This window comes from Corvus hawaiiensis, chromosome 19 (genome assembly GCF_020740725.1).
Source record: "Corvus hawaiiensis isolate bCorHaw1 chromosome 19, bCorHaw1.pri.cur, whole genome shotgun sequence".
In the NCBI taxonomy this organism is placed as follows: Eukaryota; Metazoa; Chordata; class Aves; order Passeriformes; family Corvidae; genus Corvus; species Corvus hawaiiensis.
In genome coordinates, this window is record NC_063231.1 from 4,976,500 (window position 1) to 5,000,029 (window position 23,530).

At 42.4% G+C, this 23,530-nt stretch overlaps 1 protein-coding gene across 2 annotated transcripts in view; it reads right to left on the reverse strand.

The window, feature by feature from the left end:
- ANKFN1 (ankyrin repeat and fibronectin type III domain containing 1) overlaps positions 1-23,530 on the reverse strand; it is a 121,453-nt gene that overhangs the window by 44,066 nt on the left and 53,857 nt on the right. For both annotated transcript variants that reach the window (XM_048323958.1, XM_048323957.1), the window contains 3 exons: positions 14,904-15,114; positions 9,993-10,187; positions 8,377-8,490 (listed from right to left, as the gene is read on the reverse strand). In XM_048323958.1, the coding sequence (XP_048179915.1) occupies positions 8,377-8,490; positions 9,993-10,187; positions 14,904-15,114 (520 nt within the window). The remainder of the gene's footprint in view (positions 1-8,376; positions 8,491-9,992; positions 10,188-14,903; positions 15,115-23,530) is intronic.

Consider the following 23,530-nt stretch of genomic DNA (forward strand, 5'->3'; position numbering starts at 1 on the left):
TGTTCATTATTTTGGATCTTATCTATAATTTCAGTTTTTCCTGTAAACTTATCCGAGGCTCTTTGTACTGGGTTAGTAGAAGCATCAATAAAGCTGACGAGGAATGAAAAAAGATGCAAACATAGAGCTCTGTGCCCGCCTGAGGCAAACAAAGTACTGCTGTGGTGTGGTGGGAAGGAGCTGCAGGGGGGCTTAAGGGCCTCTCAACAGAACAAGACGGAACAGTGCAAGACAGAGTACCAAGAAAAGCATCTCTAGACTATTGCTAGAGAGCACATCTTCATTTGAAACTTCCATGGCTATAAATCTTCATGATACTTATTTCAGAGGTCTTTTTTTTTTAATAATCAAATACTTTATTTGCAGTAAATCTTCTTCCCAACAGCTCTGGGCTCCTTTGCATTTTTCGCCTGCTAATAATAACCAATGATGTTAAATAACCTTTCTTGTGGCCCTGTTTCTGCATGTTCCTTTGACCCAGGCCAGAATACTCTATTTTATGTCTTGACATTTATGGGAACCATTATGACAGCAGGCTGGGTGCCAAAGACACATCTTTGCTTGATCATGGTTTCACTAGTTCATTTTAAAGCAAATCTGCATTATATAAATGATTTATAAGATACTATTTTTATTGAATTTTAATAAAATTCTCACCAAGAGAATATAAAAAAAAATTGATCTTTTTTTCTCAAGTATTTGGTTAGCATTTTCTAATCGCAGCAATTCTTTATCTGTTTGCAATAAGGCCAGCTATTCCAGTACAAGAAGGAAATTTTTTCCTCTCTGTTAGTGAAAATGACATTTCTTACTAACACTTTATAAAACTAAGAAAATGTGCCATGTGGGTGCACATTCAGCCTTCCAATGTGGGCCAGTGGTTAGAAAGCTACAATGGATTATAATAACAGCCAAGATTTGTTTCTCAGCCCTGAAATGACAAAACATATCCCACTCTGGACGTGGAAAGAAAAGTAGGAGAGAGCGTGTGTTAGAACTCTGAGAGGGGATTGGAGAATAAATGGGGTTCTTATGCAAAGGCTTCACATCCTAGAAAAGCTTGGCTTGGATTCTGCAAGTTTCCCCTCCCAGTGGGCCCGTTTGACTCCTGTAATCTGTGCAGTGAGAGCCGGGGGGAAGCTCCTGCATGCAAGGACCGATCGTTTGTGCAAAGCATGCACAGGGCAGGCTCAGCTTCATCCGAAAACATGACATTAAAGTCTAATTAATAATGAGCAGCTGGGAAAATGCAAACAAAAAAGTAATCTATCTCAATGTAGGAGGCAAACCAGAGCAGTGCCCAGCATGGGGAACAAAGAAAGGAAATACACAGACACTAATTCAAGTAATCTGTTTAATGGGATTCCGCTCCTTGTCCTCTAGTTCTCCTGTGATATAAAGAGGGACTTTGCTGCATCAATGTTGATTAACCATATTTAAGGCTTTTATTTCTTTATAAACTAATCCCTACAGTAGCTTAAAGAGCTTTCACCTTCCCTAGAAATGCAGACAGGTGTTGCAGGCAAAACAGCCTTGATTTGGGGATCTTTTACTTAATTTAATTTATTGCCAATTAACACAAATTTCTAATAATTCGTTCAGAGTGAGAAGAAAGTAAATATAATTAAAAAACCATTTAAGTGAACACCTTTTCACCATCTTTCCCAGACTGAACTTAATCCAAACACTTATCCTCCCCCTTTCCTACTGTCAGCTTCCCTTCTCTCCACCACGGCTTTCACTCAGTGATGGGTTTTCCATCACACTGAGGCATAGCCAGGCCAGGTGTGAGCAGCACCCGACCTCTCCTGAACTCCTCCCACTCCTTCAGTGGCCCCTGGCTAATGGAAACTGCCATCCATGCCCAGCACTGTGCTCAGGAGTGAGCCAACTGGGTGCTCAGGTGTGAACTGACCGAACTCAGACATGGGTTAAGAGGGGGCTCATGGGTGAGTCAGCTGGGTGTTCATTAGTAAATTAACTGGGTGCTCATGCACAAACTGATGGGGTGTTCATGCCTGAACTAACTGGGCACTCATGCATGGAAGCAGGAAACACTGCAGTTTATGCTCAATACACGAGGTAGGAGCTCGCAGCAGATGCCAAGGCCTGATTCCAAATTTACAGACACGTATCAGTTCTGGGGGTCAGATCTGATTACTAGAACAGGATCAGGCTTTGGTCAGGGAGGCAAACTAAGACCTAGACCTTTGATACTTGTAAATGATCCAGGAAAGTCCATGATGGGCCAGAGATGAAGGTGTGAGCAGGGAAACTTTGACATAAACCCTTTGAAGACATTCTGGTTTTAAGTCTTCAGTGAGTCTTCATTCCCAAATCCATTCATCAAAATATCTGCCAAATCAGGAACCTCCTTGAAGACAGAAGCTGAAGGTCTTGAGTCCCAGTCCTGACACTGACTATAAGGAATTCACCTCTTCTATGCCATACCTATGAACTGGAAGCTGTAACAGTCGCATGCAAACAATTAAAAGAAGAAACTTATTAATTTTGGTAAGTAAAAGCTAATGTAAAAGGCAAAACAGTGTCTAAAATTCAACAACATCATGATACGAGCCTTTTTTGTTAGAAACCAAGGCAGACAAAAGTAGAGCCTATATGTCTGGGTTTTCTCAGAGCTATTCATCCTGAGCTGCTGTTCAAAATCCTTATAAACCACAAAGCGGGAGGAAAGAATGATTCAGCTGAGTAACCGGTGTTTGATTAGCTACATTAGTTAATTACACCATCACTTAGTACGTGATTCATGTTCAAAGCTGATTTTAAATCCATAGCAAACTTAAATAATAGAAATTCTTAAATTTTATATTAAGTCCAGCACATACTACAGACATTGACAGGAGCTAGAAATAGAAAGGTTTGTTTTAACTTTTATACATTTCTGTACTGGCTAGGCATAAAAATAGAAGTCAAATTGCACAGTCCTGTTAGCTACCAAAATGTAATGTGCAAATAAAGTGCCCAGGAGACCTAATAAAATGCCATAAATGAACTACTGTAAGAAATATCAGACCACACCTATTCAGCAGGATAAATTCAAATGTCTTACAAAGAAATGTATTCTCTTTTCTTTTCATGGAGCAAGAACTGTTTTGAGAAAAGATAGAACGAGTTTCAAAATATATAAAGAAACTCTGAATAATAAGTGGAAAAGGTTTCAAGACCAAGTGCAGAATGCTGCTCAGTTCCACTATGGACTGGACCAGAATCAAGCAGTGACACAGCACCTACTTTAGAAAGACAGAGGTATTGTTATTAAAGCACTACATTTCCATAAGATTCACTTCAACAAGCATTCATTTTCACAACCAGGGTTCTTCTAGAAGTCAAAGACAGCACAGGCTTGCTGCTTTCTACTCAGACACTGCTATGTGAGCAGATAGTCGCCACCAAAGTGGAGAAAGATAGAGATATAAATATATATATATTTAGGTCCTTGAGGATCACTGCAGGGAGCCTGCTGTGGAACAAATCCAAACTTGGTCAAACATGGAAGGCCAACTTTTGATAGACAAATAAAATATAATTAAAAAATGTGGTATCTGCTGTTTGTATGTGCTCATGGGGACAAGCAGAAGCCCACACAAAATGATGAGATTATTTGGTTGTGAAAGTATTACCCCCAAGAATAAAACAGGCAGAATCACACAAAATTTATAGATTGTTCCTGTAAAATCTTTGAGGTTTTTTGCACTGGAATCTTCAATGTAAATTTTCCATCGACCTGGTGAGAAGCCAGCTGACAAGCCAGCTGAGAATCCCAGATCCAGGTTTCCTTTGAGCTCCAGGGCAGGTCTCAAACAGGCCTAGCCTGGCAGGCTCCTCATTCCTGAGCACAGGTGCTGACCCTGAGCGCAAAGGCAGCTCCATCCATCCCTTAGATGAGACTCACAATGACAACAGCAAATTGTCTGGTCTGTTCTGGGCTAGAACTGACCCATTTCACATGGCTATGTGACAGTAACATCCTGTGGCTACTGCATATCCATCCAGGACTGCAACAGTGACTTAGAGACAGTTTAAACTATTCTCATTCAAAAAAAATTCTGAAGTGGACCACAAATTGCTTTGGAAGAAAGGAGGAAGGGAACAACCTTTTCTCAAAATTTAAGCAAAACGTAACTCCTTCTTTCCTGATATAAGCCAACCTGTTTAGTTTTGTTTTGTGTTTTAAAGAGCTACACCAACTGAAAATAAAAAACTTTTCTCCATCCAAAAGAAATCTGAGAAGGCAGCTGGGAAGTTCTGACAAACATGAAATACTCTGCTAAAATACCAAATTAAACAAAAAGGTAACCAGGGCTAAAGTGGCCTAGACAGCTCAGCACCACTATCTGGAAAATAACTTGGCATCCACAGCTACAACCAAACAGAGAAGATTAGCTTTGTTTGCTACATCAAACATGTCTTTCTTCCTCTCTCTTCAAACATAAATAGTTCCAGGCTCTAAAATAAATTAGCTCAACTGGGGTTATACAAGCTGTTTCATTTTTTTTTCTTCAAAAGGGAGTATAGATGTTTGTTTAAAAATTGTAAATAAAATATAAACAGAGATTTTTCATTGCATGGTGATCCTTTCCAGTAGGTAATGATCAGCACTATGTCCATTTTTCTTCCTTATCCTATACTTTGGGATCACAGCGTTGTTATGACTACTTCTGTTGGGAAATGGATGAAAAAAATCATGCAGTAAGAGGAGGTTTATCTATACTTATTCACTGTAAAAGCAAAATAATAATCAGGTTTAAAATCCACAGAAAATAAATATGACAAAATTACTTAAACCTTACTTATAATTTTTTCATTGAAAAAACCTGCTTTCTTTATGTGTGTGTGTTGGATGAAACATGTGAACCCTAGAAGGGCTGATTAATGAAAGAAAACAGTTCTTAAAAAGCCCAGCAAGCACTTGCTGCTTGTCTCTAGGGGGATGTTCCCGGGAGCTGAGTGCTGTCTGTCTGGACTATGCTGCTGTGGGGTATTTTTCATCGAGATGGTTGCAGAGGTGCAGCTCTGGGATAACAAAACATCCTGCAGTACCAGTGTGGTGGTGTAAACAGAAAGCTCTCCCTGGCTTCCAACTGGGGCAAGTTGTTTTGTATGTCAACGTGGAACGCTTTGATTGTGTTTTCAAAGATGTGAAACTAAAGCAGGTCCTAAGTACTTCCATGGTGGGATGTGAAGTTTGGCTCTAGGGCACAATTAACCAAGGGCAGGGTTTTTTTTTTCTCAATATTACAGTGATGTTTCACATCCTTCCTAAAACTGGCTGGGATGAGGTGTCTCTGGCTTTGAGTCTTTCTCTAGCATGGAGCAGATTATTACCTTTATTATTGATTTATGTCATGCCTGTCTGCTTCCAGCCTCAAAACACTTTACTAAGTTACAATGTACTTAGGAATCATTTCACATCAGCCACCACCACGCTGCAGCCTTCTCCAGAGGGAAACTGAAGGGAGCCATTAGGATGGTGCCTGCAACATTAAACAACAATCCGGAGAGGAAGTAAAGAATACTCTGGCTCCTTAAAGCAATGGCTGAACAGAATGCAGTCACTGAGCTGCCATCCAGCTGGGACACCAAAGTCAATACCCATTCACCGTGTGTGGTTAAAATTAAATCTCCTAATGAAGTGAGATGGTTTTAGTGGTTAGAGAGTGAGTGCAAAGTATTATTCTCCTGTATGATTATTTGTAAGTTATACAGCTAACAAGGGAAAAGGTCACACAGGAAAACAGCAGACAGTTAGATAATGCTCCAAGCCCAGTTTCTAAAAGACATTTGGGCAAATAAAGCTTTGGAAAAAATATATTAAAAAAGAAAAAAGAAAAAGAAGAAGAAAAAAGAAAGATGACACAGGAAAAATGGAATTGGCAGTTTTTCACTGTTTTTAGGGAACTAAACTAAACTGAACAGAATTGATGTCAGTTTTTATCCCCTATAGTTCAGGTCTAGAGAAAAGAACATTATTAGTTTTTGTTAATGAGCAGGTATTCCCTAAACATTGCTGCAAATGCTCCTGAATTTTAATTTGCTTAGAAAAAGAAATGGTAAAATATTGAGGGGGAAAAAACCCCACCCTAACAGCCTTTTTTTTTGTTGTTCCTGAATTAGCAAAATGCTTCGATGGTTTTCTGGACAGGAGGTTTATATATCTGACTAAAAAGATCTTCACACTTTGTTATCAAGCTCTCTTTTCAGGGCTAGTAATTGCTAGCTGGTTCTAATCATTCTTGCAAGTGATCATTCGAAAGGTTCATTTCATGACCCCTCAAAGTAGCACAAAGAATCTCACTCTATAATGTAATAAACAATTCTACAAACAATGCTAAATTAATTCCCGAAAGTCACCAAAAGGAGCTATTAATGATCTTTCTTTTTATCTAACTGTAAATATGCAAGTCTCCTGGGACAGAGGATTTAAAAAGAACATTCTGGCAAGAGTAATAGTCAACTTGATAAAGCATAAAAGATCACCTGTGAGGGTAATTCAGAATACAGGGCAGTGCTACCTGGTCTGATCAGAAAGTTAGGTCAGGTTGGATTAAATTTCTCTGAATTCTGTGTTTACCGAAAACAGGACACCACTGACATGGTACAAACCAGGCTCAACCCAAATGAGCCTGGTTAGCCAAGAGAAAAGTACTACGACCTTTACAAAATTATTTTTAAAAATTAGCTCTGTTTGGGAATTTGCTTTCCTGTGAAAATACCAAGAATCATTATAAATAGAGGGTGAACAATGTTTCAAGGTTATTTAAAATACAAATATTACAAAGAACAGTCTGATATTTTCTAGAGAACTTTGGTGTTTTAGGAGCCCAAGTATTATTTTCACAAGTAAATCAGGCAGTGGGAAGCTCTTAAATGAAATTTAGTTTCCTGGCAACATAACCCATTGCCAAAAATTAGATTTAGGCTTCTAAAGGGCTTTGATGTTTTTGAAAATCACGCTTCCTGCAGCACTGCACAGCTGACTAGGTGTAATACAGTAATTTGCCTTCTACTGAGGCTATCAGGGCATTATCACTTTGATGGCCTCAGTGGTGTCTGTGAGGTTGGGGGTTTTTTTTCATAGAATGTAAAAAATTATTTTGCTGGGCACAGCCAGTGATGAGTGGAATCTGTGACCAGAAGCAGGAGGAGGAAAGAAAGAGAGAATCTGCCTTTTCCAAAATAAGCTCCTGTAGTGCTTTGGGAGCTTGTGCTGATGCCAGTGGAGCCTGTGCACTGGTATGTCCCACCTTTGGAAGGGATCCACGAGCTGTTGGACCCTCGATGGACGGGGTCTTTCTGAATCTCTCCTGTTGAAACCATCCCTGGAACACCCACCCGTGGAAATATGAAACAGACTCCCTACCACACAGCCAGGATGATTCTGGCTGTGAGTATGGAAATTTTAGATTTAGGCACCTCTGAAAGGAGTTTTCAATGATTAATACAAAGAAACAAACACAGCAGGAAGCATTAAGAGAGAAACTGGGAGAAATAACTAAGAGGACTTTCAGGCTCCCACACCTTGACTCCCCTGGTCAGGGCCAAGGAGGCTTCAGGTCCCCAGTCCCTTGACCTGTGGGAGGATTCATGCTCCCACTGGCAGCTGGAGGCTGTGGATTACTGTGCTTAACACTGAAGAACTTACTGTCCCAAACATTGTAGAAAACCAGAAAGTCCCTTTAAACAGGAAATTTTAAAAATTCTCATTTTTGTTCTAATCTTCAATAAAACTTGCTTTTTTTCTTAATGTTGGAATTTCCTGTGGAACTGAAATTTGGTTTTAAAACCATCTCTATTCAACAGGGCTATTCAGATGGAAGCATTTTCTTATTCATTCCACTTTGCAACTAACTGGTGCCACCCCGAATGTATCACTCTTCCAAGAATGATGTGGCAGCCCTGGAATAGCAAATTAATTGGGCTGTATGATGCCTCTGCCAGAAGTTTCAGCTTCCAGAGGCATTCCTTTAAGGAATGCTGGTGTGGGTTTGGCTTTTACAAGGATACACATGGTTTCAGGAGCCCACAGGCACCAAAAGTTAGTTTGTGTTTTGTAACTGCTCATCTCAACCCAGTCATTGAGCTGATGTCTTAACCACAGTGAGTCAAGTAAACTTCTTCAAAGCACTCATGGAGAAAGCTTTTGGTTAATTTATTTTTCTTTTTTTTTAATAAAAAATTTGTCCTTGGGTAATCTTTCAAGAAAATTCCACTTCTGTGGCTGTTTACGGGGAAAATAATTACATTTAAACACTACTTGCATCATAACATAATCTCTTGTAGATAAATACCTTTGCCACTTAGCCCTCAAATTTTTGTACATTGTTAAGGGGAATGAAAGATGTCTAAATCCAGTACCTTTATACTTGGTCACCACAGCTGAGTTGACACTGAGGGGTTCTTGGAAGGTGACAGTGAGTGATGTACTGCTTGTTACCATGAGACAGACATTGGTTGGCGCCTCGGGGGCTCCTGGGAGAGAAGAGAAAACATCAGCTCTTCAGCACAACAAATCCTATTCAAACAATGTTTCTGACTCTTCAAAGAACCCACTGAAAATCACCCTGCAATTGTGAGCTTTGGGTTGTAGGTGTTTGTGTTTTCTGCCTTTTGAGCATTTTAATTAGTGCCCCTGCTAACAATATCCTGCAGACACCATTTGTTTCTATCAGGGTTTTTGGCTCCTTTTTGGTTAAAAATATCTTCCTGCATACATGTAACCCCATAAAAGAGATTAATGCTAATTATGTCAATGAAAAGCCCCTATAAATCTCTTGGGGTGGATAGGAGGAGAGAGAAAGGACAAAACCACAAAGAGCTAATGAAACCTTTATTGTTTCACTAACAAACTCAAACTTATCGAAAACCAGAAAATATTTTTACATTATTGTGATTCAAAAATTGCAAATTCCACAATTGTTTTGGTGTAATAGTTCCAAAATACAGTTGTCAATTGGGGCCTAACATTTTTGTTTAAAAAAAGAAAAGGAAAAAAAAAAGCTTAATTTGCAGAATATCAATCAGGCTCAATTCAGAAATCAAACACAAAATGTCATGACTTACTGCTGGGATTGATTTAAAAAATCAGTATATTAACTTTCACTACTTCTGTATTTCCTTATTTAGTATCTTAAGAGAAGGAGCACTACATCTGTCTTGAAGAAATAACTTTAGCCTACAAAAAATCGAGAAAATTATTTGTAAGTACATTTATATAAAGATGGTTGTACAAATGTGAATGTCAGTGATTGTATTTCATCATGTAGGATACAGCTAAAAATCCATGTGTCTAGAAACAATTCAGACCTGTTTACTCCTTCATTTGGGCCAAAATAATTTAATTTGGGTACAGACTCACTTGTACCACTGTTTAAGGTGACTCAATTTGTGGCTGTGGTGATGAAATGGATACCAAGATTAAGATTAGTGCTTACCAAAAATAAGTTTAAATTTTCACAATAGGTATGTGTAAAATGAAATGTCACTGCTTGATCAAACATTTAGAACAATCCCATTCCAAAATAATAAGATTTTTTTGAAAAATAATCAAATTTCAAGAGAGAAAAGACCAATGTCCCCATCCCTCTTCCTGCCTATTCATATGCTGTTTTATAGCATCCTGTTTTAAATTCTGAACATGTTAAATGAGATCCAGGAGTAAATGTGAAAGGAGATAATCAGGGCGGAATCACTGCATCCTGAATGAAGAGTTTGGATGCTGGATGTCTTATTAATTTTGTGCAGCCTAAGGAGCCATGTGCTTGCTGCTCTCAGATATTTGGTCCTTTATTGTTCTAACGTCCATTTCCTTCTCCCTCTTGGAAAGGCCATTTCACCACTGTGCCTCCATTTCCCCACCCCAACCTTCTCCTGCTCCACAGCGGTGCCGTGAGGATCAGCCAGTGAGAGCATCTTTGGGAAGGGTTCTCAGCTGCAGATTCCTGCCTGGAATGTGGCTCTTTCCCTGTACTCACGGGCATGCTCGTAGCCGTCCTTCATGCGCTGGTAGAGCCTGGCCCTCCACTCCCAGCCCTTGAGCTGCTTTTCCTTCTCGGCGCTCTCTGTGCCCAGCCCTTCACTCACCACTTGTGTGGATAATTCCGTCACTCTCTGCTGGGCCTCCTGCACCAGCTTGCTCAGGTGCACAGACCTGCTCTCCACGTTCACAACTGCCAGGAAAAGGGGGAAATAGGAAGTGCTTGGCAAAATTTCAGCCTTGCTCAAAACACATGTAAGGTCAAACCCTCGCACACTCTGCCTTCCAGTCATTATCTTGTTGTCAAGTGGGTTACAGCAATGCCACTTAAAGATCTGGCCACTTAAATGACATGAACAACATGAATAAATTTACCACATTTTTTCCTCTGTTATTTCTCATATGCTTAAAAATGTCATAATTAGACTGAAATTGCATATCTGTTTTAAGTTGGAATATAAAAACTAAGCTAAAAATAATAAACTCTCTCTCTAACCTCTGCTTTGGTATAATATCATAAACTTACATTAAAAAAAAAGATTGTACTGGTTACAAACACACACAATATATAAACTTCTACAAACAAGGAGAGATCCAACTGGCAAAATTAAGAATTTTTTGTGCCTAAGGTCCATGGCTGGTAGAGAATGGATCTCTTTCCAGCTTTTTGTGCCACAGTTTTATCTGTGTGAGACTTAATCAGTCCTCTGACAGGCAGTGAGCAGCTTGGCACATGGAGATTTTTTCCTCCTGTGCTCAGAATAATTTTAATTTGATGTTTAGCAGTTCAGATTTTCTGTGTGAACTACTGTGGGCTACATCAAGGTGAAAATAAAGATCACATAGGTTACAAACTAAAATAGGTTTGATTTTAGCCCAAATCCACAAGCTCTAAGTAGTCCACAAGACTACCCTAAAAAAGTCCCTTGATTATAAAATGAAATGTGGTGAATCAAGTCCTATTTTCAGAGTTGCTCTTAGCCTAAAATTGTTCAACCTGCAGTTTAGAAAGTAGGACTTGTAAAGATGTTTAATTTGAAAAGAAATGCAAGCACTGATTCTAGTGTTCAATATGCAGGAAGTCGTACAAGAGAAGGAACTCTGAAAACACAGAAAATAAGCTTGGTGTCTGGAATTTTTGCAGAATAGCTCTGAGATAGCCTTAATTTAAAGGGTCTCTTTCTACCAAAATCTGTGCCCTGGCACATGTGGTTTTTCTTAGCAATAGTGGGGAATTGCTAAGTAGGGACAGGCAGGCTCTTGATTGCCCCAAGTCTTTTACAGGAACAGCAAGAATCTTACACAGACTGAACCCATCATTCACTTGCACAAGTCAGGAGCAGCAGACATTCCTGAAAACATCAAACTGTACCATATAAAATACCAAGACTCTGACAGGTTTTTGATACCAAAACACCACAGGAGTGAAGATGTATGTGGATATGAATATGTTATTTCTAAACTGGGATCATATGGGACAAATTAGACTGGAAAGGACCTTCACTAGACCAATCCTCTTCCAAATAGGCTCAGCAAAGAGGTCAGACCAAGTTACTGAAGGCATTATCCAGTCTGGTCTTGAAAACTTCCCAGGATGAATGGAGATTATTCCACTTCTTCACTGTCCTTACAGTGAAAAAGGTGTTTGTTTTATCCAGCCGGAACCTCTCATTTTAACTTTTGCCTCTGTCTCTCACAACACTATTGTTGCAGTGGGGATACTGCAACACGCATATATCAAACCAGGAGTCCCGTGGAAAGGAAATATATATGGACAGACAGATTCTTGATAGCTGTTTCAGAGATGTTTATTTCTCCAGCCGCATGGCCGGAGCTCTGCCCAGGAACTGTCCCAGTCACGGGACCAAGGGTCCTTCTGCCCGCGCAGGGAACACAAACCAACCAATGGGAAGGAGGCTGAGCAGGGGCAGGGAAGCCCCGTGTCTGTGCCCTCAGGGCCCCTCTCCCAGGGCTACACGGCAGGGGAGGGACCCCAACACACTATAACAGCCAGAGTTTAGCAGAGTCTAAGAATAACCCTACTGATGTGAAAAGTGCCCTGGGATCTTTACAGCCACAGGAAAGTAAAGAATTACTCAACACCTCTGACATCCAAAGGGTTGTTTTTGAAGAATGTTTGTCTCTAAGACTTTGCTTTCAGAAGTTGGCTTGAAGCCATCCTTCTTAAGTTTGATCATTCTTCATATGGACATCAGGGACATATGGCCAAGCTCCCTGGAATCTGCTGGTATCCTCAGAACTGTTGTTTACTGGGAGGCCAGAGGTGATAGGGTTTCCTGGATCCATGCCTACAATAAACATGCAACACATCTGATAGCACAACAGGACTGAGGAAGGAGATTTTATGTGCCAGAGCTTCAGGTGGTTAAGAACTGGCATTGGTTCAAGTTCTCACTAAGGATCTGGCTCTATCTGTTTAATCAAGATTCAGATCCACATTTGTTGGGTCTTGGAAACGTGTCCAATCAGCCAGTGGAAATTTTAATCTTATTTTTATTTGGGTTCACATGAACAAGCCAAACCATGAGTATATGATGAATAATAGTAACTGAAAAGATAGTAACTTCGTCTTCTCCCCAACTAAATTAATATTTTAAATGCTGTACTCTCTGATCTTAGTTACTTTGTTTTTAAAAGATGTTGGGTTCCTGTTGAGATTTATACAATCTGAGCTCCACGTGGAGATGAAGATCATAGTTTTACTTTCTATTGCTTTATCTGCTGCTGTTCCAGGCAGAAATCCAGGTGATACAGATGGAAGCTATCTGTCCTCCAGATCTTCTTTTCTACAGAGTTAGGTTAGGGGCTATAATGAGATTTCAGCTGGATCACTACAGCTAAAATATACAGTGGAAGAGCAAAGGTTTTCTGTGAAGGAAGCTTTTTGTGTACACCTGGAATGAGGAATTCCTCTATTTCACCTTCTCCCAGCTCTGTGCATCTGTCTTGTACACTTCTAATCACATTAAGAGTTGCTGTGTCCAGTCCCAAAACTGGGTGAGTCAGGATTTTACCCTCTCATTCAGCCTGGGGAAGTCGTGCTCAATTGCCCACCATAGAGAAATGAAAATGTTCCTGCTGGGTGCTGGATCATGTTCTTGCAGCCCTGAGATGATACAAACAGGATTTAATTTGAACAGGGTTGGTTGAGTACAGAAAGCAGAGCAGAAAGTCTGGAGAAAATAGAAAGTGACTGCCATCAGTTCCACAAGACTGGAGCCACGTACAAGGATGCTGTGAACCTTTGTTTTGAGGGGTGAAAATAACTTTTTGCATTTCGCTCTCAAATAGCCACTGCAAACCCTTCAGGTAAAACACCCAAACAAAATGATCATTTGCTTTTTACTGAGAATGCTTCATCCATTATTTCAATCAGAAAAACTAAAAATCAAGATAAGTGAAGTGGAAATTTGGTGGGTATATTTTGAAATGGAAATGAGGTGGTTATATATTCATATTCCCTGTATTCATAGGCATGTTTGCATTAATTACAGGAAATGAATACTAATTTATGATTGCCCCTGCTCGCCATCAGACTGCATTTATTTACAGATGAGGTCAATGAAAAATTAGTTTAGTCTTTTTTACTGCTGTTTAGAACACTCAAGACTGTGTTTTCCTCTAGATTTGTCATGGTTAATGAATGTTGCTTCAGCAGTCAATCATGTACTCTAAATGCTGTCACACTTTTTTTTTAAAGCCTCAGTCATGAACCATGACAGAAAAATAAACAAATAAATATAAAACTAAAAAACTCTTTTCACTGAGCAGCTACACTATGCAAAAATCTCCAGGGAAGGTTAAAGGAGGCCAGAATAAATGATAATATAAGTGCTGTGGATATAGAAAAGCAATAAAGGTGTACCAACACTGAGGGTCTGGCAAAAAAACTCAACATGCACATGCACACACACTCTCCAGTGAAAAAACTGGCAATGTTAGTAGCCTCAAGGTGCAATTTCCTGGAGCACTGAGATTGACATGCCAGCACTAAATGTTGTTAATTTAACTAACTTCAAATTAATGGCAGAGTCTGCAGTGGCCGAACCCCTCAAACACAGTCTCATTATAGCCTTGCTGGGAATGTCCTAAATATAGGCATTGACAGTTTAAAACAAATTCTCTTACATCGGGGTATTTTTAGACCCACGTAAGGCGTCAGAGTTTGTGTCATGGTATATGGTTGATTAATTGGGTTGGTAAGTAACCCTCCAACCCACAAATTGGGCATAAAAAGACCCATGAAGGAATACAACGAAGTTTTATAACTACAATATGTAGTTATAAGCAATATTGGTATTCCAGTAAAGTGAGAAGGTCTGTTTTGTGTTTAGGTTTTTTCTGGTTCTGTAGAACTTTGAAATTCTCATTTAAGTGGGATTTTAGGCCATTTGAAGACCAGGAGTGAGGGGTCTGTGGGTAATGGAAGTGATAGCTTTCAATACAATTGGCCTCCTGAAGGCAGCATAGCCAAAATAAAAAGGATAATCAAAGTAAACCAAAGTCTAGACAACCCATCATCCTATCATTTTTGATGACAAACTCTACATTTCAGACCATGATCTTTCAATCATTCAGTTCCTGTTTCCATATTTTTAAAGATTTTTTTCTCAAAATTGCTATTAACTGAGCTGCCCCAGTGTTAATCACATTAGAAGCTCAACTTGATTCATTAGTTGGTGTATCTGAGATAGAGAACAAAAAAGATCTACTGAACACATATTCAATGAGCAGATATTGCTGCAAATATCCTCCAGCACTCTTGTTATAATCATGCTTATGATAAAACCAGGCAATTTTTGTGTGTCATGTAATTGGTTTTCCCTGACAACAGCAGAATTGATCTCATACAAGCAATTCTCTAAGTCAATTTGTGTTCTTTACTTACAGTGTGGGCTTTCCTTTGCCCCAACGTGTAGAAGGGTCCTGGCAATGGGGATGTTGTTTGTCAAAATGGCAATATCCAAAGGAGTGAGTCCCTCACTGTTTGGTGTGTTCAGGTCCAGTGCCTCCAGTGTGTATTGATAAAGAAGAATCTGAACAGCAGCCAGGTCCTGCTGCTCTACGGCCTCAAACATAGCTTCATTGCACTGGAAGTTCTGTGTGTCAATAAAAACAGAAATTCAGTGAAACTTTTCCTATGTAAGTGCTTTAAAAATAGAGAAAAATTGTTTTGTGACATTGCTATAAAATATTGCTCCTCCAGCCCCAACTTAGGCTCAGCTTGAAGCATGGCAAATGTTTGCAGCAGAATTGAGCTTGATCTACCCCTGGACTGGAGTGCTTGAAATTGCCTCAGGTCTGTGGGAAGATTCAAGTGAGATTCAAACCCATTATGTTTGCAGTGTGAAACTGGATGATACACTACAATTTTTGGCAGAGTCTTGGACTACTGACTTTTTCAAACTCAAATTTCAAGTAGAAAACTACAGTCAGGTGATGAAAATCCAAATCAAACGAGCTCTTCTGCAGGTAAACCTTCCCAGTTCCAGTGTGAGCCAGTGTGTTCATTCTACCGCCTCAGTTATTTCCAGGTGCCCTTATTATTGCATTTAAGTTGTAACTAGAAGAAAATTTGAAATTTATAGGCCTTAAAAACAGAAGTAGAAATGGGACTGAAGAAATGGACTGTCCAGTGTGCATGTCTGAGCAGCAGACAGCACAAGCAAAAAACCTCAAGAACTTTCATGGTGCCAACTCTCAGGCAGGAAGAACCACTGAACCTTTTCCTTACCGGTGTCAAGGAGATAAAAGAATGGCACAATACAAAGGCCCCTATTGTTTCTTAATTGAGCTGGGGAGAAGCAGGTGCAGTAGACTAGCAGGGCCTGCAGGTTTCTTTTATGAGAACATCCTTCTGCAGCCTGCAGTAGTGACAAGTTATTTGCCAAGATTCTTTAAATTCTCTCCCAGTGTCCCATTGCCATACTTACCTGATAGGGTTTTTCCCTCTTTGGAATGAATTAGCAAGAGGCCCAGCAAGGCAAGGAGGGCTCAGAGCACAGATTCAGATACACAGTGTAAACCAGCTCCCTGTGTCCCAATACCACATGGAGGGATCACTGAGAAAATTGTTATCACAGAATGCATTCTTTATTCTATGAAATAAATATTGAATTGAAACCATCTTCTACTGTGATTAAAAGTTAGCTCTTCAACCACACTAAACTGTCATTTTCTTTTTAAAATTGATATAGTTCTATTTGGCATATCTGTGTCCAAGTTTGCTGCCAGTGAAACAACACTGAACTGCTGGAACATCTTTTTTCTCCTCATAAAACACATGGACTAAGGGTTTTCAAGCAGTTTCTGGGAACTACAGTCCACAGCTCCACCTTGGAATTTGATCAGTTCTACAGGGGCCTTTTTTCAGTGTGCTTGAAGTTAAAAGTGTCTTCAGAAAATTTCAGGCCTGACAGGGATCTTCTGGTCTACTCTTTGCATATGAAATATTGGTAGCACACTAAGAAATTGCAAAAGTAATGTTACCTAAAAGTTTTAGCATGGGACCCACCTGTGCTGAATATTGGGGATCAGTGGAACAGGAGGAAAAATGTACATAAGATGCCCTTTACCCCAAATTGCCAATATAAAGAAATGAGATACTTATGTTAACATGACAATCTAAGGATGAGACGAGCTATGCAGCAATAAAGCAAATCTGGGACAGTAGTGCTGACTTGGGGATCTACTTTCTAGACACTGGGGTACAGAACAGCTCATGCTGGAGAAATATTTTTTCTGTAGGTTTCCATGCAGAATAAAAGATGGTACTTAAACATCAGTGCTGATCATGGGGCTCTGTCACATCTTCTCTAGATGGTAAAGATTCAGGTTTAATTTTATAATCAAATACTTAGGCCACACTCCAGGGTTGGTATAAGATAAAAATCTCAGAAAAAGGGACAGTTGAATGGCAAGCAGCTCTATTTTTCATTCTTTATCAACCTGTCTGTTCAAGATAAAAATTGTTTTTAAGGACATACACTGTCATTAGTGAGAGCACATGTACAGAAAATTTTAGAAAAGAAGACAGCACATATTTCTCTTATTATAAGATAAAACTTAAAAAATGTCAGAAATTTTTACTGCAATGAAGCAATATTTTTTATCATTCCAGTAGCTCCACACATCTGCTGTCCTGCTTATGTAACACTCTTATAATCTTGATATCAGAGATCTTACTCTTGTTCTGGTGTTTTGCCCACACCCTGAAGGGATGAAGTGCTCTTGCTAGAAATTAAAAGAATTTTAAGCAATTATAATTACAAAATATTTTAATTAATGGTATGATTCTGATACTTCTGTATGTCTTCAGCTCCCACTCAATGGTTATATTGATTTAACAGCTGTATGTCACTGTATTGTGTACTCAAAATTAACATACAGAGAGCACTGATGTTTGAAATACAGATGAAAAAGAAAGCTGTGATCCTCACTCTATGAAAATCCATTATTTTCAATGCAGAATTGTGAACTGATAGACCTTTTGTCATAGAAATTATTAGAAACGTAAAATCAGAAAATCACAGAATGGTTTGGGCTGGAAGGGACCTTTAAAGATCAGCTTGTGCCAACAACCTGCCATGGACAGAGACACCTTCCATTAGAAATACATTCACCAATTCTTCTATATCGGCATTCTAAAAAGAATTAATTTAATCGCTGGTAATGTCCATTTCAAATTATTTTTCTACTGTTATTGGAACTTTCTCTACAGTGTTGTTTATGGGAATACAGGATAATTATCAGAATCATCTGCATTTTGATCCAGTCAGAAAACAAGCAAAAGCATATTCCTCTTGTAACTGATCACAGCTATGAAAATCTACTTATTAGGCAGTGAGTTAGTCAAGAGCATATTACAAAGAGAATTGGTTGAAGGAAGCTGAATGACTGCATTGGTCTGCATTTCTTTTAGTTAAGTTTATTTTTGGAAACATTCTGGGAGCAGAACAAAAAGGTAAAGCTGATGATATTACTGCGTGAAAGGCTGTGCTGCTCACTCAGGACAGGAAAGTAGTTATTTCTCTCTTCACATATTCCCTTCTGTGGCACTGGGTACACACATGGTTTTTCCTTTTTTAAAAAACAGAATAAGTAATTCTCTTTTAATTGGCTTTACATATGTGCACAAAAGTTAAATGACTTAGCATTTGTAGAGTGTTACCCTAACTTCTCAGTATCATTATTTGGCTTTAATTCCAATTTTGTATGAAGCTCAGGGAAGCTTGTACTACATCTCAGAAGTTTCTTCCATTATATAAATCAAAAATTCACTATTACATGATAATAAAAGAGAGGTGGCTAACTTCACTAGTATAGCTGTTGGGGTTTTAGTTTAGTCTTAGGTTTCCCTGTTAAAGGAATTTTCTCCCATATGCATGTTGCTAGGGGACAAATAGCTGTACTTAAGAAAGACAAAAAGGGGAGTGGGGCGGGCCTGGCTACTCTTTTGTCTACACCTGGGTGTGGGGACAGTTCGCTCTGAGCGTCCGGAGAGAGAAGCTGCAGAGAAAGGAGCTGCTGCTTCTTTCTTTTTGGCCGTTCTTTCTTCCTGCTGGAAACAACGCCGGGACCCCAAAAGCCGCTTTCCCTGCCCTGCTGGAGACCGAGCTGTGGCTGCCCTGCTCCGCTGCTGCTTCGAGCTTTCGCTACGCTGTAGCCCTGCTCGCCCTGCCTGCCTGGGCCTCCGTGGTTTTTTCTCATCTGGATACATCTCGTCTGCCACCCGGGATTTGCCGTTCGTCCCTGCCATTCCAGCCTGCTGTTCCTGAGAGTCCGGGATCAGCTGCCCAGCGGTTTGTGAAGCCTTTGTTCCATCCTTCCCGGGATCCCAGGGCACCGGTGCCGCGGGTTTCCCGAGCTCGCTCCGGAGCGCCCCCTGCAGCCGCGGGGGAACCATCGCACCTGCCCTGCTCACCGGGAGCCGCCAGCGCCCCTGCCGGCTGCGAGCGGAACTGCACCCGAGGGGAAAGGGCCTGACAGCCGAGAAGGCTGGCACTGGGTTTGTGATTGCTGTTACTGCCAGAGTTATTGTTGTTGTTTTGTTTGACTGGTTATATACATATATATATAGAGTAAAGAACTGTTATTCCTATTTCCCACATCTTCGCCTAAAGGCTCTTGATTTCAAAATATAATAACTTGGAGGGAAAAGGGGTTATATCTGCCACTTCAAGGGGGGCCTCTGCCTTCCTTAGCAGACACCTGTCTTTCAAAACCGAGACAGATCTTGGCGCCCAACGTGGGGCCTGAGGGCATTAAGAGATAGAGGTGAAAAAGGAATAACAGTTCCTCGATAACTTTATTTTGTGTGCTGGATATTGGAACCTTGTTAGGCAGCACTATGTGGTCTAGTTTACCCTGGTTTGGGTGGCATGTAGCCGTGGCTATATTCTTCCCCTTTGCAGCTCCTTATTTGAATATGGGTCCTCTGACTAAGGCTACCATTGCTGTTATCCAGCTTGCGTTATGGGTCGAGAAGGTGAGGAATTCATGGGTTTTTAACTTCCTCCGGAATGTGGGCACATGGATAAACAGCTATCACACACTGAGCACATGTTTTTGGGGTTATGTTAACAATGGTACCTTCTGTGAGGAAATGACACCAGGGGAAGTTTTCTCCCAACCCCTCAACCAGTTCTTTGGGCCCACCCCATCAATTTTCGAAGGGTTTAAATTCCCTCTGAATACTAACCATCTGCTGCTGATAGGCCTACTCTATTTAGCATTCAAGGATAAGTTGAGATTGGCTTAGATATCTACTCGGACACCAGCCCCAGAGACTAGAGATCCTGCCCCAGAACCTGACATGGCCCCAGAGAGTAGAGTTCCTACCCCAGAGCCTGATCCTGCCCCAGAGCCTGACACGGCCCCAGACACTAGAGATCCTACCCCAGAACCTGACACGGCCCCAGACACTAGAGATCCTACCCCAGAGCCAGAGCCTGCCACAGCCCCAGACACTAGAGATCCCGCCCCACAGACTGATACTGCCCAACAGTCCACCTCAGAAATGGACTACCCAAACTGGGTGGGGGTACTGGCAAAAGGGATGCAGGAGATGTGCCAAGAGATGGGTCAGGTGCGCCAGGAGATATGCCAGGAGATGGGCCAGGTGCGCAAGGAGATGTGCCAGGAGATGGGCCAGGTGCGCCAGGAGATATGCCAATTGCTAAGGGAATACACCTCCTCAGCTAGTGAAAAACCCTCTCCCTGCCCCAAAGAGGGTGAGTCCGATGGTGCAGCAGTGGAACCCACGGATGTTACAACCGTCCAGGCTTCAGCTGAACCACAAGGACAACCACAGCCAGCAGCAGTCGCCCCTGTGCAAAGGAGGAAGTATAAGACCAAATCAGTACGACCAGTTAATGATGATGGGCAACCAGGGCCCTCACAACCAGCAGGAGAGCCAGAGCCAGAAGTCATCACTGAGTCTCTGTCGCACGACAGTCTCCGTGCTATGCGAAACGACATTGTGCGAAGGGGGCGTGAGCCTTATACCACCTGGCTGCTTCGGGTTTGGGACCTTATGGGCACAGGTGTGCAACTGGATAGTGGTGAGGCAAGGTATCTGGGATCGTTGACCCAGGACCCAGGTGTGGACCAGATATTTGTGAGGGAGCCAGGGCCTCTCTCTCTTTGGGAGCGGCTCTTAATGAGTGTGAGAGAAAGGTTCATTCACAAAGAAAGAATGCAGGAGTATCATCATAGAATGCAGTGGAAGACACTCGAGCAAGGGATCCAACAGCTAAGAGAGGTGGCAATATTAGAGGTACTCTTTGGGAAGGATGGACAGCATGATAATGACCTCGATAAGGTCAGGTGCACAGGACAGATGATGTGGAACCTGGCAAGGCTAGGGCCATCGCAATACACCACCTTCATTGCAACGATTGATGCTGACAATACCCGAGAAACAGTGGGCTCTGTTGCCAACAGGCTCAGGCATTATGACAGCATGATCAATGGCCCGCTGAAAGCTCATGTCTCTGCTGTGGTCCAGGACCTCAAAGAGGAGATGAAGGAGATGAGGAAGGAAATGAGGGAGGAGATGAGGGAGGAGATGAGGGAGGAGATGAGGAGGGTCAGTGTGGCACCAGTGCGAGTCACAGGCCCCCAAGTCAGAGCCCGTCGTCCCCCTGCTAGAGAGAGAGGGTACACCCCACGAGCTGAGCTGTGGTTTTTCCTGTGTGAGCATGGGGAAGACATGAGAAGGTGGGATGGGAAACCCACCTCTGCCCTGGCAGCGCGGGTGCATGAACTCAAGGAGGGAGGCACTAACCGAGGGGGTTCCGCTAAGGTGAAGGTAGCCTCAGCCTCCCGTGACCGAGCTGCCAGGCATTACAGAAGGGAGGATGATATGTCGGATCCCCTTGAAGGTACCTCGAGCATGTACGCCCAGGGAAAGAATGATAACCAGGGCTAGAGGGGCCCTGCCTCTAGCCAGGAAGAGGCACGGGAGAACCGAGTTTTCTGGACGGTGTGGATCCGATGGCCTGGCACATCAGAGCCACAGAAATATGATGTGTTGGTTGATACTGGGGCACAGTGTACTTTAATGCCATCGGGACATGTGGGGGCAGAACCTGTATCCATCGCTGGGGTGACCGGGGGATCACAGCAGTTGACCCTTTTGGAAGCTGAGGTGAGCCTGACTGGGAAGGAGTGGCAAAAGCATCCGATTGTGACCGGCCCAGAGGCCCCGTGTATTCTGGGCATAGACTTCCTCCGGAATGGCTACTACAAAGACCCAAAAGGACTCAGGTGGGCATTTGGGATTGCTGCTGTGGAGGCAGAGGGCATTAGGCAATTGAACACCCTGCCTGGACTATCTGAGAATCCTTCTGCAGTTGGGCTCCTGAAAGTGGAAGAGCAACGAGTGCCAATTGCCACCTCGACAGTGCACCGCCGGCAGTATTGGACAAATCGAGATGCTGTGATCCCCATCCACAAGATGATCCGCGAGCTGGAGAGTCAAGGGGTGGTCAGCAAGACCCACTCACCCTTCAACAGCCCCATCTGTTGGCCTGTGCGCAAGTCTGACGGGGAATGGAGATTGACTGTGGACTATCGTGCCCTGAATGAAGTGACTCCACCGCTGAGCACTGCCGTGCCAGACATGTTGGAGCTCCAGTACGAGCTGGAGTCCAAAGCAGCGAAGTGGTACGCCACTATTGACATTGCCAATGCCTTCTTCTCCATTCCTCTGGCAGCAGAGTGCAGGCCTCAGTTTGCCTTCACCTCGAGGGGCGTGCAGTACACCTGGAACCGACTGCCCCAGGGGTGGAAGCACAGTCCCACCATCTGTCATGGACTGATCCAGACTGCACTAGAAAAGAGTGAGGCTCCAGAACATCTGCAGTACATTGATGACATCATTGTGTGGGGGAACACCGCAACCGAAGTGTTTGAGAAAGGAGAGAGAATAATTCAAATTCTCCTGCAAGCTGGTTTTGCCATCAAGAAGAGCAAGGTCAAGGGACCTGCCCGAGAGATCCAGTTCCTGGGAGTAAAGTGGCAAGATGGACGACGTCAGATTCCCACTGAGGTCATCAATAAGATCACAGCAATGTCTCCACCGACCAACAAGAAGGAAACACAAGCTTTCCTAGGCGCTATAGGTTTCTGGAGGATGCACATTCCCGAGTACAGCCAGATCGTGAGTCCTCTCTACCTGGTTACCCGCAAGAAGAATGATTTCCACTGGGGCCCTGAACAGCAGCAAGCCTTCACTCAGATCAAACAGGAAATTGCTCACGCCGTAGCCCTTGGCCCAGTCAGGACAGGACCAGAGGTGAAGAACGTGCTCTACTCTGCAGCCGGGAACAATGGTCTGTCCTGGAGCCTCTGGCAGAAGGTGCCTGGTGAGACTCGGGGCCGACCACTGGGATTCTGGAGCCGAAGCTACAGAGGGTCTGAAGCCAACTACACTCCCACAGAGAAGGAAATCCTGGCAGCTTATGAAGGAGTCCAGGCTGCCTCAGAAGTAATCGGCACAGAGGCACAACTCCTCCTGGCACCCCGACTACCGGTGCTGGGGTGGATGTTCAGAGGAAAGGTTCCCTCCACGCATCACGCCACCGACGCTACTTGGAGCAAATGGATTGCCCTCATCACGCAGCGCGCCCGAATTGGAAACCCAAGTCGCCCTGGGATCTTGGAAATAATTACAAACTGGCCAGAAGGTGAGACTTTTGGGTTATCTTCTGAAGAAGAAGAGGAGCAGGTGACACGTGCTGAAGAAGCCCCACCATATAACGAGCTACCAGAGAGTGAAAGACAATACGCCCTCTTCACTGATGGTTCCTGCCGAATTGTAGGCGCTAGCCGGAAATGGAAAGCCGCTGTATGGAGCCCCACACGACAAGTTGCACAGGCTACTGAAGGAGAAGGTGGATCGAGCCAATTTGCTGAGCTCAAAGCTGTCCAATTAGCTCTGGACATAGCTGAAAGAGAGAAGTGGCCAAAGCTCTACCTCTACACCAATTCATGGATGGTAGCCAATGCTCT